Below are 14138 nucleotides of genomic sequence, written 5' to 3'. Positions count from 1 at the left end.
TTTAACCTGAATACTGAGGTTTTAGTTTAGAAAAAAAGGTTGGCTCAGAGTCGTGCGTTACTCGGGAGTAAGCTTGGTGGTAGTCGGTGGTTTTGCTTTGAAGCAACCGTGCAACTCTTCCAATGGGTGAATCACGACTCTAGGAGGGTTTACTCAGAAGCAAGCCCCATTGCCAGCAACCGAGCTTACTCCCAGGTAAAGGATCATGCTTCAGTTCTTCGCATGAAAACCAGTGGGGTTTAACAGCGCTTAACAGGGTGACCTACATTGCTTCCCCAAAATTAGGTCTTAGGTTTAATGCTAATAATGCGAGCTCCCAGCGTCACCCAAGGCTTTCAGCCCTAGATGTGTCAATGGCTGGGAAGTAGAAGTGACTCTGTTTGCACGTGCCCACAGAGAGGGCTCTGAGTGCCATAGGTTCGCCACCACTTTCTTTTATTTGTTCCACTTTTATACCGCCCTCCCCCGAAGGAGGCTTCCTGCCTCTGCCTGGAGCAGAATAAAAGTCCCCACCACTCGAATAGTTCTAACACATACTTTTTATTTCTCATTAGGTGAACATGACATAATTGCTAGATGCTGGCTGGCTTCTGTTTTTGTTCAGGTTGTTGCTTTCAGTCTCCTCCCCCTCTCCTGGCTTTGTGAAGAAATCCCAATTCCATGACAACGCTGGGTACCGAAGGAGGCAGCCCTGGCCCGGAGGCGGCTGCGGTCACAGTTTGTCCAAGAAGTTGTCCAGAGGCGGAATGCCCTCCTTCAAGCCCTTGCGCTTGCGTGTTTCGGCCACCACTTGGCAGGGGCGGGAGTTGACGTCGTAAGGGTCTCCGGGCAAAATCTGCCAGTGATCGAAGACACACTGGGGGAAAGCCTGACCCCCAGTATTGGATCTCAAGTCAGCCGTGAAACCTAGAGGGAGGGAGGGAAAGAAGTCATCAGAAAGGAAAGCTGTTGGGTCAGGTGAACAGAATGACGTAAGGCTCCCAAACAGCTTTCTTTTCCCCAGTTACAAACCAACAGTCTCGCGTAATCATGTCAGGCAAATCCCTACTAGCAAAAGTAATCACTTTGCAGTAAAATACTGGCCCCCCTTTTGTAGGCTAATAATCTCATTCTATTATAGCAACCTGTTTGTTAGCCTCCTCTTTTAATTCTATCGCGCCAGGGGCCTTGGGTACCATTGCATTATGATCCAATTCCTATGGCTAAGCCAGTAGCACAGTGACGGTGAACCTTTTCAAGGCCGAGTGCCCAAACTGCAACCCAAAACCCACTTCTTTATTGCAAAGTGCCAACACAGCAATTTAACCTGAATACTGAGGGTTTTAGTTTAGAAAAAATGCTTGGCTCCGAGGCATGCGTTACTCGGGAGTAAGTTTGGTGGTAGTCAGTGGCTTTGCTTTGAAGCAACCATGCAACTCTTCCAATGGGTGAATCACGACCCTAGGAGGGTTTACTCAGAAGCAAGCTCCATTGCCAGCAACCGAGCTTACTCCCAGGTAAAGGATTGCGCTTTAGTTTAACAGCGCTTAACAGGGTTGCCTACACTGCTTCCCCAAAACTAGGTCTTAGGTTTAATGCTAATAATCGAGCCCAGCGGCCCAGGCCAGCTTAGATGTGCGGAGGGAGGGGGACTCTGTTTGCGTGTGCCCACAGAGAGGGCTCTGAGTGTCACCTCTGGCACCCGTGCCATAGGTTCGCCACCACTGCAGTAGCAGGTAGACTTCGCCAAGCATCTTAAGAACATAGGAAAGAGCCTGCTGGATCAGACCAGGGTCCATCTAGTCCAGCCCTTTGCTACTCGCAGTGGCCCACCAGGTGCCTTTGGGAGCTCACGTGCAGGATGTGAATGTAATGGCCTGCTGCTGCTGCTGCTCCCAAGCACCTGGTCTGCTAAGGCAACCTTGGAAACTGAGATGTGATTTCCCCCACCCTAAACGCTATCCACAGTTAGGGGAAGGAAAGTTTTGATCTGTATAGAGGAGCCTGTTGTGGTCCTTGAACTTTAAAACGAGTTACCATCAACTCGTTTCTGGTACAAGGAAAAATTAGTTTTAGCTGAGTTGGGGTGGTGACTGTGCCACGGAGAGAGACGCATCTCATCGTGATGTGCCTCTGAAGATGCCAGTCATAGATGTGGGCAGAACATGAGGAGCAAAAACTACCAGACCTCGGCCACGCATCCCAGAAAACCCACCAGAGCCAGATCTGTATAGGACAGTGCTGAGGACCAGTCCTATGTTCATTCGTAAGCTTAACCTTCTCTTCCACTGAGTGCAAGAAGGGGTTCTTTGGTAAAAGGATGAGGATTATTTGAAGGCCTAGCTTTTTGTAATGAACACAGCAGCAGGATCATAAGCATAACTACGAGGGCCTGATCAAACTATCCGGTGCCCTGGCAACTGGCATTACTGGAGTCCTCCAGTATGCCTCAAATTAGTGGATTTCTATCCTGCTAAATTAGCTGGTGTGTCTAGGACAGGGGTCTGCAACCTGAGGCTCTCCAGATGTTTATGGACTACAAATCCCATCAGCCCCTGCCAGCATGGCCAATTGTAGGGCTGATGGGCATTGTAGTCCATGAACATCTGGAGAGCCACAGGTTGCAGACCCCTGGTCTAGGACAATGGTTTTCGCACTTGCTGCAATAGTCACTATTCCCCAGTCCACACTGCTTATGGAAGTTAAGGCAGTGGTTCTTAACGTTTCATTCCCTTTCGGCCTTTGCGTTTACAGCTTTTTTCCCACTACTGTGTGTGTGTGTCCGTCAACTGAGAACATGCTTCGTCTAATGAAGCGGATGCTAGTCTATAAAGCCTGCGTCCCAAGAAATCAGTCTGAGGAGCCACAAAGTCCTGCTAGAGGAAAGAAACTAAAAACCTTTGTTAGAACAAAAGAACAGACCATTGCTTACCAAAAGATTCGTTGACAGGCAGAAACGCCTTGACCACAAACATTGGGGTCCCAGCAACTTGGGACTCTTCAAAGACGTGGCCTCGTTTCCGGTTCAGGACACCATAGATGCCTCCGACCACTTGCTCTGGGCACTGGGAAGGAAAGACAAAGAGTTGAGTTTGTTCGTGTTGGCTCGAGGGGGTCACGGAACCCTCTCCCAAGCACACTTTTCAGCTACATCCCCTCCCTCCCCTTTCAGTTACTGCTCAGTATCTTCTACAAGCAGTGTGTTTTATTTCCCGCATTTTCAAAATGCAAAAAAAGGTTCATATCCCTTAAAAACCTGTGGAGATTCTCATGAGTCGATGCTGAGCAAATACCCAAAGGGTGAGTGCTTAAGATACACAATTAGAGTGGAGCAAGCAAGCTGTTACTCCTCAGGCAGAGCCAGAAGGAGAATGTTTAAGAACAAATTTTAGACGGCTAGTAATGATTAAGCTAGCGTTTTGTAATGAATGCACGTGCCCCGTATTATTTCCGTTTTCAAAACTGGGAGGCCAGATAGAGACAGAATCATAGAGTTGGAAGAGACCCCAAGGGTCATCAAGTCCAACCCCCTGCAATGCAGAAACACATACCCTGTTTCCCCGAAAATAAGACAGCGTCTATTATTAATCTTTGCTCCCAAAGATGCGCTGTGTCTTATTTTCAGGGGATGTCTTATTTTTCCGCTCCACAGCTGCATGCTCTGAGCGACTTCCAAACAAAAACTTTGCTACGTCTTACTTTCGGGGGATGCTTTACATTTAGCACTTCAGCAAAACCTCTACTATGTCTTATTTTCAGAGGATGTCTTATTTTCGGGGGATGTCTTATTTTCGGGGAAACAGGGTAATCAAAGCACTTCTGGCAGATGGCCATCCAGCCTGTTTAAAAACCTCCAAAGGAGACTCCAGCGCTCTCTGAGGTAGTGAATCCCATTGTCGAATAGCCCCTGCTGTCAGGAAGTTCTTCCTCACGTTTAGGTGGAGTCTCTTTTCCGGCACCTTGAACCCATCACCCCTGGTCCTAGTCTCTGGAGCAGCAGAAAACAAGCTTGCTCCCTCTTTGACATGACATTCCTTCAAATATATAAATGTGGCTATCATGTCACCTCTTAACCTTTTCTTCACCAAACGAAACATCCCCATCTCCCTAAGTCTCTCCTCGTAGGGCATGGACTCCAGTCCTTTGACCATTTTGGTCACCCTCCTCTGGACCTGTTCCAGCTTGTCAATATTCTTCTTGAAGTCACATTAGCTTTGCAGCCCATGAAAGGGCGCCTGGGCTCAGATCCACTTGCCCTGTGGCTTTGGGAAGCGCTTCCCTTCCCTGCTAAAGGGGACCATCCTTGCAGGCAAAGCTGTTGTCTGCCTCAAGCCAGCTAAAAACCTGACGTGGTTGGCAGAGCAGGCTGCTAGGACCCAGACTGTTAATAAAACCCATGGATTCTCCCTCCCATTGGCTGTCGCCGATTAGTCTGTCCTGTGAGAAAGAAAATCCTTGAACTGCTCTGCCACTCAAACTACACTGGACCCGAGTGAAGACCAAGGGAAATGGGAATCTTTGCAAACGAATGCCTGCCCCCCAGCCTCAAGAAGACAGCCAGTTACCTCTTCCTGGTTCCCGTCCCCAGTGATGTACCTGAATCTCGACAAGATAGATGGGCTCCATTAGTCGGGGCTGGGCAGTCAGGGCCGAGGCGTACAAAACCCTCCGTGCCGTGGGGATGATCTGGCCGCCCCCGCGGTGGATGGCATCAGCGTGGAGAGTAACATCATGGATATCGAAACGAACCCCCCGCATGTTCTCCTCACAGAGGACGCCCTGCGAGACAAAGACGACTCGAGATAACCAACGCCACACGATTGACTAGGTTGGTACTTCAGCTGAGACAAACATTCAGATTTTTGTACTCTGTTGGTGTTTGTGGAGTGGAAATCTCCATGTTGCTGGGAAGACCTCGCTCTGCCGTTATCCCTTCCACATCGTGGGGGTTATGGGGGCGGTGCCCCCCGTGATTTTTTGGCTCTCCCTTCGTATTGGAGAAGAAGTCTGAATTTTCTCAACTTTCAAAAAGTAATTGTGTATATTTATGGGATTAAATGATAAAATATGTTGATATCAGACAATACTACACATATGTTTTATGCATAGGTGTCAAACTCGTGGCCCTCCAGATGTTTTGGACTACAGTTCCCATCATCCCCTGCCAGCATGATGCTGGCAGGGGATGATGGGAACTGTAGTCCATTACATCTGGAGGGCCGCGGGTTTGACACCTGTGGTTTTATGCATTTCTGAGTTTCTAAACTTCTGTATCGCCTGCTGGCCTTCACGGGTCGTCTGAGGCTTCTGCGAAACTCCATAAATTCCCATTTAATTTCTCATGCTGGCCCAGGGTATATCAAAGCGGCGATGAGGCCTGTTGCCATGTGGAAGGGATGAAGTTGAAAGGCTTACAGAAAGCTACGGATGAGTTTTTACCACCAAAGTGAGGGCTCCGCATGTAAACACGAATGGTTCTTATTTTTATTAATTATTATTTAAAACCTTTAGTAGCTGTCTTTCTACCTGGTGGAACCCAAGGCAACTTACAACGTCAACAAAAGGATGACTATAAAAATCACACTTAGGACTGCCAAATAATAAAAATTAGTAAAAGGCAGTCCCAAATGCAACGGAATCCAATTGCCTCCTGAAGATTCAGTGTTAAGGGCCAAGCGCATATCCATGGGAAGGGTGTTCTATAATTGTGCGGCCCCATTCTCGTGCGCCCATCAAATGAGCTTGATTGATGGCACAGTCAGGAGGGCCTCTAGCCTATGACAGTGATGGCAAACCTTCTCAAGACCGAGTGCCCAAATTGCAACCCAAAACGGGGCTATTTATCACAAAGTGCCAACACAGCAATTTAACCTGAATACTGAGGTTTTCGTTTAGAAAAAAATGGTTGGCTCTGAGGTATGAGTTACTCGGGAGTAAGTTTGGTGGTAGTCGGTGGCTTTGCTTTGAAGCAACTGTGCAACTCTTCCAACGGGTGAATCACGACCCTAGGAAGGTTTATTCAGAAGCAAGCCCCATTGCCAGCAACCGAGCTAACTCCCAGGTAAAGGATCGCGCTTCAGTTCTTCATATGAAAATCAGTTGGGTTTAACAGCGCTTAACAAGGTTACCTACACTGCTTCCCCAAAACTAGGTCTTAGGTTTCATGCTAATAATTGAGCCCAGCGGCCCAGGCCAGCCTAGATGTGAGTGGGGGGGGGGCACTCTGTGCGTGCCCATAGAGAGGGTTCTGAGTGCCACCTCTGGCACCCGTGCCATAGGTTCGCCACCACTGGCCTATGACCTTAATCCCCACTCCCCTCCCTTGCAGGCCATCCCTCACTCCCCTTCCCTTGCATGCCACCCTCCCCCTCCCTCCATTAGGGTGGGTGGGCCATGTCCACATGCCGGGCCCCCTCCCCACCCTTGCATGCCACCCCTCACTCACTTCGGGGGTAGGGCGGTTTATTAAATTTAATGATTATTAATAATTTATAAAGTCAGTGGTTCCACCCATGTCCACCACACTCCCAAAATAAATGCTTACAGACAGTAAGAGCGTTTTTTGACACTACACTGGCATCCATCTGCTAAACGCTTTTCACACCTAAAGGTCAAAGAGCCAGATTTCCATTAAATATTTTCCTCTCCAAAATATCTTCATGTACAGTAGAATGGGAGAAGACAGTCCTTCAGGTAACTTCGTCCCAAGCCATATAGGGCTTTAAAGGACAGAGCTGTAGAGTGGATCGGCAGCCAATGTAATTGCTTGGTGTGTCACATCCCAGCAGTTTGTATCTTTAGTTAGTTAGTTTTATATATGCAGAGCTAAAGCGAAGGAGTGGTTCAACAGCAGAAGTGCACTCTAATCCTGGAGAGAACCGGGTTTTGAATTCCACCAACTTGCCTGCTCAACTTCGAGCGTTGTTGGAGGGCTTATCCCAGCTGGTGGACCAGATTAGCTTGTGCACTCCAACACACGCCAGCTGGGTGACCTTGGGCTAGTCACAGTTCTTCAGAGTTCTCTCAGCTCCACCCACCTCACCGGGTGGATGTGATGAGGGGGGAAAGGGAGAGGAGACTGTAAGCCCCTTTGAGTCTCCTTACAGGAGAGAAAGGGGGGATATAAATCCAAACTCCTCTTCTCTTCTTCTATGATGCCCTTCTCACTGTCTCAGGGTGGCTGCCGACATTTTCTAAAATGGTGACATCAAATGTTGCACATTTAAATGGCCTTTAAAACTCCTCATAAATGACAGTGATAGGTCATGAAAACACAACCCACCCACTGGAGACAAAAGGGTGGAACAGGTGGATGGTAGAAGAGCCAAGATGTAAAAATGTAGCTGCCTCAATCGTAAGCCTGGTGGAACGGCTTTGTCTTACAGGCCCTGCGGGACTGAATGAGGTCATGGGTCTTGCTTGACAGTGTCCCATGAGGCTGGGGTCAAGGCCGAGAAAGCCCCAGCCCTGGTTTAGGCGAGCTGGATGTCTTTTGGGCCAGCCTCCTAATTGAAAAATGGCCAATCCAGGGAACACAGGAAGCTGCCAAGTCGGATTGGGTCACTCAAACGCTGTTCAATTGGCAAAGGGCTTTTCTAGACCTGCTATCCAACTTGCCTAGAACTGCTCTCAGAGCCTACCAATCATATGCTGTCAGTCACTGCAGCCAAGTCTTAACCCTGGGGAGGGGAGGGGGGAGGGAGCGAGAGCATAACTTCAGGAAAAGGTGAGGGAAATAACATCCCATGAAAAGACAGCGATCGTCTGAATATTACAGAGATTCGGAAAACACTTACAAAACGACGTCAGACTCACCTCTTTGGTTGCCCACTGGAATCCCGCCACCACGCTGTCTTTGATCTCGTTGAGGTACTGCACCCCTTTTGTGATGTCAACCAAAATATTGGGGCCTGAACCATCCGGGCCGAAGCACCAGATCTTCCGGGCTTCAGACACATCCCACTCGTACTTCTCGGCCAGGTACCGAGCCCGCTGCTTCAGCTCTTGGCGGGCGCTGACGTCCCCTTTGTCGATATCCTCTGCCAATCCGTCGGGGAACGGGCGGGCTTTCATGTATAGCCGGTTATGTTTGTTGGGGGATTTGGACAAGCACATCTGGCTCGACTCTTCACACACCGTCTCTCGGTAAGATACTACTGGGTCTGATTTCTGCAAAGTGACAAACGATCCATCAGATAAAAATGCTCCCGCTTGTATGTTCGCCATCTGCTAAACTCAACCTCTGCTACCAAGTCTGACAACTGACATATTTCCCGCATTATTCAGAGAGGAATTTGGAAGGATACAAATAGAAGAAGGCAAGTTTGGATTTATACCCCACCTTTCTCTCCTGTAAGGAGTCTGAAGGAGGCTTACAAGCTCCTTTCCCTTCCTCTCCCCACAACAGACACCTTGTGAAGCAGGTGGGGCTGAGAGAGTTCTGAGAGAACTGTGACTAGCCCAAGGTCACCAAGCAGGAATGTAGGAGTGCAGAAACACATCTGGTTCACCAGATAAGCCCCGTCACTCAAGTGGAGGAGTGGGGAATCAAACCCGGTTCTCCAGATTAGAATCCATCTGCTCTTAACTACTACAGCACGCTGGCTCTCCCTGTATGCCAGGGGTCCCCAGCCTTTTTGAACCTGTGGGCACCTTTGGAATATTGGCAATCGTGGTGGGCACAGTCACAAAATGGCTGCCACAGCTTACCTTCAGCCACACAGTGTAGATCCTTGTTCTGCGGCGGCGGCTGCAGCCACAGCAATATTTTTTTAAAAAAACTGCAGAGCCAATCAAATCTGCAGAGCTCCATCAGAAGCCTTGGCAGACCAAAGCCCCACCTGGCCCAACCCACTCTCTAAAAACACACGGTGGGCACCGCTCCGGGGGCCCAGACCCGTGCCTCTTCCCAAAAAAGACCCCTGATGTGGGGGCGCAGGATACCCTACCCCGTAGAGACATCACCTGAGGTGCATTTTGTGCACTGCGTATTTTACAGCCCAGCTTAACCTGCAAGGCAGGTATGCATGGGATCAGCTTTCCAGTCAATCGCTTGTATAAGTAATACAGAAGGCACAGCAAGTTAAAAGCCATTTCAACCAAGTTAGGGACGTGCTTCCCGGAGTGTTGTTTTGCAAGGGGGGGGGGGGTCTTGAGCTACATGAGCAAGCGAAATTCCCAAAGAATATGCTATGGAAATGGAGGCCCGAGCCAACAGGCGGTTGTTTCGCACAAGCCGAGTTGGGCACGATAATGCAACTAAGCTGATAGGCGCCTGTACCCCACCATCAGGTTCTACAGAGTTCATTTATAGTTATTTCGAAGTCAATTAAAAAAAAATACCGACAAGCTCAAAAATAAACTAATGAAACCACCGTGCTATTAAGATTTCGTAACATCTGCAGGAGAATACGATGATTGTTTCAGCTGATGTTCGACGGAAGCGGATCGTTCCCTCTGGCATGAGAACCTGGGGCACCAAGTAAAGCAGACCTGGGCATTATACGGCCCGCGGGCCACATCCGGCCCACCGGATGACCCTGACTGGCCCCCCTGCCGTGCTGGGGAGCGAGGCAGCTTTCAAAAGCGCCTCATCCCCCTGCCTTTTGGCCTGGCCCTCCACAATATTTTCTGTTTCTTATGCGGCCCATGGAAAAAATAATTGCCCACCCCTACAGTAAAGTTAACGGGCAGCAAGATCAGGCCAGTCGAAAGGAAAATCTGCTTTACACAAGGGGTAGTTGTGAAATTCACTGTCACTGGAGGCAGAAATAGCCATGACCACAGATGGCTTGTAGAAGAAGTAGAAGAGTAGGATTTATATCCCCACTTTCTCTCCTATAAGGAGACTCAAAGGGGCTTACAATCTCCTTTCCCTTCCCCTCCCACACAACAAACACTCTGTGAGGTGGGTGGGACTGAGAGAGCTCCGAAGAACTGTGACTGGCCCAAGGTCACCCAGCTGTCGTGGGTTGGAGAGCACAGGCTAATCTAGTTCTCCAGATAAGCCTCCACAGCTCAAGTTGCAGAGTGGGGAATCAAACCTGGTTCTCCAGATTAGAGTGCACCTGCTCTTAACCACTACACTGCGCTGGCTGTCTGAAGAAGAGGGAGTTAGAGAGATTTATAGAGAAGACGTCTAACAATGGCTACAGGCCACAGGAACTGAAGGGAACCTCCAAACTCAGAGGTAGTAAACCCCTGAATGCCAGTCCCGGGAGCAACAGCTGGAGAAGGCTGATCTTTGTGCCTCGTTTGTGTGGCTTTCCCAGGTAACTAGATGGCTGCCTGTGTGATGGACTAGAGTGACAGCTGGTCTGATCCAGCAAGCCTCTCCTTTATCAATTGATCTTGAGGGAACGCGGCCAGGGGCCAGCTCAGAATTTGGCATGTGCTCCACATTTCACTTTGATGAGCATCTTATGCAGCAAGAGAGTTTGATGCACCCTTAGACGGCTTCTGAGCCCAACACTGAAACTTCTTTCTTCCCAGTCTTAATCTGTGCCTTCTCCCGCCCTGATCAGATAACCCCACTCGGCTAAATTCGATCCTAATCTAAGTTTAATCCAAGCTTCATAATTTGTTTCTTGGCGTTACTCATTTCGCAAGAAAACAGACCCAGTCGCGCAATGCTCACTTCAGATCCATCATTATCACGACTTCCGGTGCTGAAGGCATCCTCCCGCCTGCTCACCCGAGGGTTCTGCTTGCTTACCTTGATAGGGATGCAGGCGTGGTCCTCTTCCAAATCCTTGAGGCAGATTTCTAGATGCAGCTCGCCAGCCCCAGCAATGATGTGCTCCCCAGATTCCTCAATAATGCACTAGAGAACAGGAGGAAGGGGTCAGTGGAGCTGGTCCGGTATGGTTTCCTAACAGGCTGACGGGATCAAAAAGCCACAGCAATCTGATTGTTCAAGCACTGCCTTGCACTGAAGCTCTGAATTGGCTTCAGCGCGAATGCTTCCAAAACCATCATGCATGTGTTATCGCGAGGAAATCAAATGCTGTTTTAGAAGGCATTTTCACATGCTTTAGATACCTGCCTGGGAAATGCTTAGTGCGGCTGGATGAAACTCTGCCGCTCTAGTACTCATGTACCAATGAATCCATTCGGCTAGCAGGACGACTGTACAGGAAAAGGGGTCGGACAAGATGCACTTCCTGATTCTGAACAGGTCAAAGCGCCGTGCCCAGCGAAAGAGCTGAGCCTAAAAATTAGGCCTCGGGACGGTGCCCAGCGTAAGAGCTGAGCCTAAAAGTTAGGCCTCGGGACGAAGTATGCTTAAGTTGAAAAGTACAGGATTTTAATCTGTTTTCCCCCCCAAGAATTTGCTCTAGGAACCAGCTTTTTAATCGAACAACTTTTTAGAAATACAGAACTCAGCCTGTACCAGGGTTCTGTGTTTTCCAACAGAATGCCCCATTTGCATGGAAGCAAGGTGGAGACCAAAGGCTGTATGATGAGGATGAAGCGGAGGAGGAGTTTGGATTTATACCCTGCCTTTCTCTCCTATAAGGAGACTCAAGGTGGCTTAGAACTTCCCTTTCCTCCCCCCACAACAGACACCTGGTGAGGTTGGTGGGGCTGAGAGAGTTCTGAGAGAACTGTGACTAGCCCAAGGGTCACCCAGCAGGCTTCATATGGAGGAATGGGGAATCAAACCTGGTTCTCCAAATTAGAGTCCACCTGCTCTTAACAACTACGCCACGCAAGGCTCAAAGTCTCTTTAGCACATCTGGCCGACATACTCTAAAATGCACACTTCCCACTTGATCCAGACTTTCTGAAACTCTTCTCCTGACAACTGGAATTGCCTTCCCTGTTTGTATTTTCCCCAAAAAAGCCACAAGGATGGCACAGTTCCCAATCCCTCACGGACAAGTTACATGGAAGGTTGTTGTTGTTTTTAAAAAAAGAAAACAAGATTTCCAAATATCCCAAAATGGTCTCCCCTAGGGAAAACTACTCAACAATTAAAATATTTTTAAAAAATAATACTTTGAATTAGCTTTGTTCCTATTCAGAGAACAGAACGTTTGATCAGCAAACGTAGATTTCACATTACTTTTGTAAACCTGCCTTAAGGTGGACTAAAATAATATTCTCTGGAGTATGCCAGAGAGGAGTAAAATGATGTATTCTGGAATAAGACGGAAATTAAAACAACTTGGAAATCTATTTGGCACAATATGTTATTCCTGCACCCACGGGACTGTGATTTTTTTGCTTTGTGATATTTCAAGGAAATTCTGAAGAAATTTATGTTTAGCTTAATGGCATGCTGGCAAGCGCTGTTAGAAGAAGAAGAAGAAGAAGAGTTTGGATTTATATCCCCCCTTTCTCTCCTGTAAGGAGACTCAAAGGGGCTTACAAACTCCTTTCCCTTCCCCCCTCGCAACAAACACCCTGTGCGGTGGGTGGGGCTGAGAGAGCTCCAAAGAGCTATGACTAGCCCAAGGTCACCCAGCTGGCATGTGTTGGAGTGCACAGGCTAATCTGGTTCCCCAGATAAGCCTCCACAGCTCAAGTGGCAGGGCCGGGAATCAAACCCGGTTCTCCAGATTAGAGTGCACCGGCTCTTAACCACTACACCACGCTGGCTCACAGGAAAAAGACCCCGGCGAGTTCTCCCTCTGACAGAAGCGCCACTGCAAAACCACTCGTTCTAAGCCACAAAGGTACACGTGACCACTCACCTGGACCATAGGGTCAGACTTGGCGAGACGCTTTAGACCTTCCACTAGCTTTGGCAGGTCGGCGGGGTTTTTGGCTTCCACTGCCACACGCACCACTGGGCTAACACTAAACTTCATCACTCTCATGTTGTGGGCGTGCTCAAAGGTGGAAATGGTGCCCGTCTTCACCAAAAACTGGTCGACACCCACTAGACCAACAATGTTGCCACAAGGGACATCCTCTATGGGCTCAACATAACGACCCATCATCAAAATGGTTCTACAAAGACAGAGGATGGGTAACAAGCCTTGAGCATCTGTTTGTTAAGCTTTCGAGCATAAAAGATGTTCTTAGTTATCTCCCGTAACTTTCAGTGACTAGTTTTCTGGTGGCTCGGCCTCCCCAAAAAGGGCAGGGGGAGAAAGTCTACTTGAAAAAAAGAGAGAGGGCAGGAGAGCATTTCTTCCTTTCAGGTTGCCCCCCCTCCCCTCCCGTCCCCTCCCCAACAAAACAAAAGCGATTTCGTAACGTTCCGAATGTTCTGCATGCACTCGTCTGGAAAAGAGGCGACGACTACCTTTGAATGGGTTTCAGGTAGAGATCTTCCTTCTTGCCTGGGGTGTAATTGGGACCCATTATGCGCACTTTCTGGCCGGTGGAGACGATGCCAGAAAAGACGCGGCCGAAGGCGTAGAACCGACCTTTGTCAGTCGTGGGGACCATTTTGGAGATGTACATCATCAGCGGGCCTTTGGGGTCGCAGTTCTTAACACCTGTAGGGAAACAAGACAGGGGGTTTTTTTTGTTTGAAGTCTAGCCGCCATCATTATATTCTGGTTTTGCCTTCCTTCTCTTCCAGCCTACATATCACATGGCGGCAGATACTGTCCATCAACAGGATGATAGGAGACTGCTGGAATAGAAGTCAGACCTGGCTAACGGAAGATTGACCAGAAAAACACATATTTCTTGGAGGTCAGCTTACAGATCAGAACAGAGGATGTTTCACTCCATTATGCCCCACCCACTACCATGATTCACTCCTCGTTTAAAGGACAGGCAGTGTAAAGAAGTGGCTGAATGTGATATTATGACACCAGAGACCAGGGTTCAAATTCCTTCAGCTAATTATTCTCTCAGCCTAGTCCACTTGGCAGGCTGATTGTGAGAAAAAAACAAACAAAGGTAGGGAGCGAAGATCGAGTTTGCGCAAGTTGCGCAGCAGCTTTTCATGCCCTATGAAGGAGAGGCTCAAAGGGGTGGTTGGGATCGTTTAGTGCTGGAGAAAGAAGCGTTAAAGATTGGGACATGATATGTTCATATATCTGAAGGGATGTCATGTCGAAGAGGGAGCAAGCTTGTTTTCTGCTGCCTCAGAGACTAGGACATGGAGTAATGGATTCAAGGTGCAGGAAAAGAGATCCCATGTAAACATCAGGAAAAACTTACTGACTGTCATGGCTGTTCGACAGTGGGATTCG

At 48.6% G+C, this 14138-nt stretch overlaps 1 protein-coding gene across 1 annotated transcript in view; it reads right to left on the bottom strand.

Moving 5' to 3' along the window:
- Positions 1–521: 521 nt before the first annotated feature.
- Positions 522–14138, bottom strand: part of LOC125436351 (elongation factor 2) — a 33411-nt gene continuing 19794 nt past the window's right edge. Inside the window, exons 9-15 of the mRNA XM_048503273.1 lie at positions 13235–13430; positions 12678–12936; positions 10694–10801; positions 7795–8148; positions 4576–4758; positions 2912–3044; positions 522–906 (exon numbers count right to left, since the gene is read on the bottom strand). Of these exons, the coding sequence (XP_048359230.1) occupies positions 713–906; positions 2912–3044; positions 4576–4758; positions 7795–8148; positions 10694–10801; positions 12678–12936; positions 13235–13430 (1427 nt within the window). The 3' untranslated portion in view covers positions 522–712. The remainder of the gene's footprint in view (positions 907–2911; positions 3045–4575; positions 4759–7794; positions 8149–10693; positions 10802–12677; positions 12937–13234; positions 13431–14138) is intronic.

This window comes from Sphaerodactylus townsendi, linkage group LG07 (assembly GCF_021028975.2).
Source record: "Sphaerodactylus townsendi isolate TG3544 linkage group LG07, MPM_Stown_v2.3, whole genome shotgun sequence".
Lineage (NCBI taxonomy): Eukaryota > Metazoa > Chordata > Lepidosauria > Squamata > Sphaerodactylidae > Sphaerodactylus > Sphaerodactylus townsendi.
Note: the sequence above shows the minus strand (reverse complement) of the source record. Positions and strands in the feature narration are given on the sequence as shown.